This window comes from Seriola lalandi, unplaced genomic scaffold (genome assembly GCF_002814215.2).
Source record: "Seriola lalandi dorsalis isolate HSWRI2012SDOR001 ecotype SW California unplaced genomic scaffold, Sedor1 jcf7180002054415, whole genome shotgun sequence".
Taxonomy (NCBI): Eukaryota; Metazoa; Chordata; class Actinopteri; order Carangiformes; family Carangidae; genus Seriola; species Seriola lalandi.
The window spans coordinates 847,227-853,226 of NW_019524968.1; the positions used below are offsets into that span (position 1 = coordinate 847,227).

General features: G+C 39.8%; 1 protein-coding gene across 1 annotated transcript in view; it reads right to left on the reverse strand.

Annotated features, from left to right (window-relative positions):
- Positions 1–5,506: 5,506 nt before the first annotated feature.
- The window catches only part of LOC111657834 (melanoma receptor tyrosine-protein kinase-like), a 17,600-nt gene continuing 17,106 nt past the window's right edge, over positions 5,507–6,000 (reverse strand). Inside the window, exon 4 of the mRNA XM_087175101.1 lies at positions 5,507–5,510. Coding sequence (XP_087031227.1) covers positions 5,507–5,510 — 4 coding nt within the window. The remainder of the gene's footprint in view (positions 5,511–6,000) is intronic.

Below are 6,000 nucleotides of genomic sequence, written 5' to 3' on the forward strand. Positions count from 1 at the left end.
AGCTGTTCATCCCACCTTGTTCTGTTCAGTCGCTGTGTGTCTTGGTGTGGCGGTCTGACTCTGAGCTCCACTCCTCATCACATCAGTGGCCACTGCTTCTGCCTCTTGACTTGCTACCACTGCAACAGCGCTCATCAAAGGCAATGCTACTGATATACTTTGGGCTGCACAGGCCCTCCTGTCAATGTTATATATTTACTTGTCCTTTTTAAGTAGGACTATTGGACTGTATTGGCTTTATAAGAGGTTTTTAACAAGGCAAGCTAATTTAAATGTGTGCCCAAAATATCCTGCATAACTTTGACAGAAGAAGGACAAAGCCGATTTATTAGCTTCAGAAGATGTATGTGGGGGTAAGTCGTTTTCAAATGTCACCATCCTTCCGGACCAGCTCAGAGATTTTCCATGATGATTGGGAAGATTCAACAATGTAATCTGGGGACTTCCTTCTGTTTCTTTAATTTTTTTCCCCCTCTGTTCCAGCTTCATCTTCATTTTCTATTGCATTCTTCCTGCCTGGCTATCAAAGAATGTTCATCTCTTCCTCTCTACACTTTCTCATGGAAATGGTTTATATTTGGTCTGCCGCTCTTACTCTCACAGATGTTTTCTCCCTCCTCCTCGGCTCTATAAAAAAATAAGACAACGGCTCGTTTGAGATCAACGGCAGACAGATATGTAGGAAACACTGCCTCAGTGCTTGGCTCGACTCATTATCCTTCAACAGCTATAGAGGGCACAATGTAAGCCTCTATGTATCTCCGCAGCTCTGACCAAGACCTGTGACCTTAGTCCATGATGTAATGTCATGCTCACACTGAAGCACAGAGGGCGGTTGGCGTCAGCCTGCATCTGGCTTTAGAACTACAGGATATTTCAGTTTTCACAAAGGGCTGTCATATGCCTTTTACTCAAAGAGGCTTCCGTCCACCCGCTCTAACATAAAGGCCTGATTGATGGAGTGTTGCTGGGATGGTCGTCCTACAGGCCGTTCTCCCATCACTGGAGAGGACCTCTGGAGCTCTTTTAGAGTGACCATTGGGTTCTTGTGAACCTCCCTGACCAAGGCCCTTCTTGCCCGGTTCCTCAGTTTGACCAGACAGTAGAGTTAGGGTTAGGGTTAGGAAGAGTACTGGTTCCAAACTTCTTCAGTTTCACTGTTATTGAGGCCACTGTTCTCCTGGGAACCCTCAGAGATTTATAAACCGTTTTATACCTTTGCCCTGATCTACGCCTCACCTCAGTTTTATTACAGAGGTCTATAGAGAGTTCCTTGGACTTCATGGCTTGGTTTTTGTCCTGTAAGTGAACATACCTGGCCTGGCATCAGTCACAAGCCATTCAAGAAGTTCATTGTAAAGACATGCACAGTTATGAACCAGAAATTGACACTGTTACTCTTCCCACCATCAAACTATCAAATTGATAGTTAAACAGAGACAAAAGACCCTTCTCTCTCACAAACAGACAAGCTGTTAGCATGTCAGAGAGGTGCGCCAGACCATGGTTCAAAGGGTCAGCCCCAGAGGATCAATGAATGGAAACCAGGCAAACTGGAGAGCATGAGCAAAATCCCCAGTTTGTAGGTATTAGGTGTGATTCCTAAACTCTCTGTGCCATGCATGAATACACACACACACACACACACACACACACACAAACTAGTCTTTCCCCCTTTCCCTCTGTCCCGCTTTAGATAAGAGTCATAAACTACAACCCACCTTCCAATCCTGAGCAGTGGCCAGCAGAACAGACTCAAAGACACATATCTGAGAAAAATAAATATCCAACTGTTCTGTAACTCATGTGATGTTCTATGTAATACGTCAATCCCAGATTTTTATCCTCAAGAATGGCTGAAATGTAACATATAGGTTTCAAGAGAATATATCTTTCTTGTGACCATACTGTCAGCATCCTTCACACAATGTAACACACATTACATGACATCCAGAATGTCTTTATTATTACTATTATAGTCAAATAACTGCTGTGTAATTCACATTTATAGACTATTAGCTTTAGGAAGTGTTTATTATGTTGTTTGATCAGTTAACCACTTGTATTATGATTCATTTCTGGTTTTGAAGGATGTCATATGAAATCCACATTTGTATTGTTCCTTGCTGTCATTATTAGTGCCATAAGGTTTATATGTTGTTTCATTTAAAGTTTTATGGTCACGGTGGAGACAGACGTGCGAGTTTTACAGGTAAACTACAGAATTAAATAATTCAAAAGTTCCAGGGAAAATTCTTCTCTTCTCCAAGTTGAAACAAAAGAGAAGACGGGTGACGCTCCTGAAACATGCGCCAGCGCCCAGGGGATAAAACAGTTGTGATCCTTTCACACGTTACTCTTAGCAACAGCTCTTAGTCATTGGCTCTGAGCAACCGTTCTTAGCCAGTGCTTTTTGCCATTTTGCACTTAATTGTTTTGCCCATGTTCTTTGTTTTTTCTTTGCCACATGCTCAAAGTAGCATTCCTTTTGTCTACACACATGGCCTTTTATTTTTAAGCCAAGTCTAAACCAAGTCAACCAAAACAACAGAAGTGCCTCAGAGCCTCAACCTTAGACAGTTTAGAGTAACCTGGCCAATGACAGTCTCCTCTAAGGAGCAAAAATTGAGTTTTATATTGCAAGAGACGCCGGCAGATAACGTGACCTGCCCATGACCGCCTGCAGAGAATCCTATGAGAAGTCTAGTCTACTGGGAAAATCCACCAGAGCTGAACTGCTGAGACACCAGCGGAATCTGTCACTGTGATAACGGGACACCAAGATCCCGCGTCTCCAGGTTTCCCACGGCAACCACAGCCACCTGGGTTCTAGCCACAGGTCTCCAGCTACAGCGAAACTTACAGTTGGCCGGTCTTTACATTTCGCTTGCGATGGGGTTGATATATAACTATTTAATCATCAAATCTCATTCATAAACGTAGTGATCATTAGTTATATAGCCATAGTGTAACTAGTCATAACATATTCTCTCCCACCATTGCTAACTCATCACACAGCTCATTATTATATCTTATTTGACATTTAATTTACTCTGTAAATAGTAGTCTAGTTAAAAAACTTCTTTATTTACGCTCAGTCGTTGTCCTGTTGTATTCTTTTGACGTAGAGACTGGAGATCTTTTGAATTGGGAAGTCATGGCTTCTGATATTTCATTGTTGTCCTCCCTGAGGACTGGTGCCCCCTTATCAACGAGAGCAAATTCTAAATTGTGGTGTTAACGCTGCAGTCCTGACATTGTGAATTCTGGGACCTTATATACAAAACTGTGTCCAATCAATTCAATTTGCCACAGGTGGGCTCCAGTCAAGTTCTAGACACATCTCAAGGATGATTAAAACAATCTGAAAAACATATTTTCACTGTGCCTTTATGGGTTGCTGAGTGTATAGGCCTACTGGTGGTCAAATTTTATCCATTTAAAATGAAATCTCTAACACAACAATATGAACTGTGTTCTAACAGCATGTTTATAGGCCAACTCCAATCATAGTCACAATTCAGCTCAAAGTCCACTTCACAGAGGCTGTAGACTCTTGTTTATCAGATTATATCAGCTGTCACTATTTGTGGCTAATCCATCATGGCTAAAATGAAACTTGGTAATATGTTCAGAGATAGCTTCTATCTGCACTTTGGAAAAGAAACATCACTCTATGAATGTGAGTGGACTGTGTGTTTCGATCATTCAACAAGACAAACAGAATGGACAGTCTTGAAATCATCAATCTGCATCTCGTCAGGACAATCTCCCAGTTCCATATTTTAAACTAAACTTAAATAGTTTTGCATAGAGACCTCTAATTTGGAGCAAGTGGGGAAAATAAGGTGTGTCTCTGGCTTGGCAGCTAATAAAAGGTGATTACACACATTTAAATTGAATTTATAATTTTTAGTTTTGTATAGCTTTTGTTACACTCAAATGCTGAAAACAGAACCTAATGAGATTCTATAAGGGACTCAAAAAGAATTCTGATCAGATAAAATGAACCCCAGTCCTATAGGAGTCCAACTCAGAGGTATGACAACAAATTGCTGGAGCTGAGTGTAAAGATTGAGTGATTAAAATGACTGACATACAAGCAAACAACAACTCTCTGTTTCCATGTCTACCACACAGACTCTGGCTCATGACAGGACTTGAATACTTCACAATGTAACTGTTGTCTTCTACAGGGACTTTGGATTACATTCATATTCTACTGGTCTTTTTATTGTGGTTTAGTCTTAAATTCAGAGTCTTTCCTGTCAGGTATTTGTGCTCAGTCAAGGCAGGAGTGTGTGAGGATGGAGAAAGATTATACAGGGTTTCTGTATTTTTGCAACCATCTTCTAGTCTGTCAGACTATTTTTCTTCCTGCTGCAGGAGGCAGGTGGGATAAGCAGTGTGAAGAAAAGAAACCTCCTCCTGTATCTGATACAGACGGCAGCAGATCAATCAGCTGGCTTTCAAACAGATCTGGAGATTAATTTGTGCCATGCTAATGGAGAAAATTTTCTAACTAAGGTAAACCTGTTTGTGACCACAGTTTAATATTGTTAGTACAAACTATTTAATTACAGTATATCACATATAGATATTTACAAATCATCAAAAAATAATTTTAAGTTGAAATTTAATTTGCAGATAATTAGCTAAAACAGATTAAAGGGCAAGTGGATGTTAACATAAAACACCAAATTCTAAATCAACCTAAAAACATTTTTTCACACAACAAACTTGAAAATAACTCTTTTCTGCTGAGTATTTGATGTTGCCAATCTTAAAGCATTGTGGTGATGCTGTGTGATGGCCAGAGTAATATCTTCAAATCTTCTAACTACAAATTAAAAGGTACAAAATTTTGTGGTGGTTTTAATCAGATATCACGACACCAAAGCGCGTGCGAAGCCGTCAATTATCAACAAAGATATGGCTGTTTGTCGACATTGTAAGAAAAGCAGCTGTCTCAATCTAACAACAACAACAGATCTGAGAGCTCACCTCTTAGCCTCTCTCTGACTACCCTCTGCAGACACACTGATACCACACAGGAAACTAAAAGCTCAGTTTCACAGAAGGGAAGAGCCAACGTCCATCACACTTACTCCCCAAGGTGTTTGAGGACTCTCCTTTTCAGCAGGCTGCCAGGATTTCATGTGACCCTCATGTGTTGCTAATGAATTTTGAAAAGAATAACCTTTGTGGAGAAACAATCGTTATAAATATTCATTTGTCTCTATCAGATAAACTTGTCTAAAGTGGTCTCAGACTTTTGGATCCCAATGTGTTTCACAGCCTTAGACAGGGATCCCAATTATAATCAGTCAAATCATGAAAAACAATATATTTGTCTCAGCTAACACACTGAATCTTTGCTTCAATCCTGTTTTCTGCATCTTACAAACATTTCAAAGATTAGAATTAGGTTATCTCTCTACCTGAAAACAATTATTACGTCTCGTAAACTTTCTACTCTCAGACAGACATCTCCTCAGGAAATCTTTTAACTGGAACAAAGAGAAGAAACAGCACATTTCACCAGTTCTGCCATCCCTGCTGTGGCTACCTGTTGCTTATCAAACTAATAACAAAACCTTAAACCCTGACGCGGTCACTCCCTCAGATCCTCAGAACCATCTCGTTATTTCAAGATCTAGACGACACACCAGCTCACTCTATATCTTCTTTTAAATCCCTTTTAAGGAATAAATAACCTTTTCACAACAGCTCATCAGTGGTTTATTTGTAAAGTTTATTGTTTTGAGTTGTAAGTTGCATCTATTTTTGTTTTGAACTCTCTTATTGAAAAGCAGCTGCTCTGCATGGATATAGTTTTCCTCATTATGTTTTAGTGTTAGTAGCTAATTAGCAAAGAATTGTGCATTATTTTCAATTTGAAGTGGATACATGCAAGTCTGTCTGTTTATTTGTGTGATGGCTATCACTAATTAACTCTTAAAGCCTATATGGGTCAATAAGATTAATACAAAACAGCAT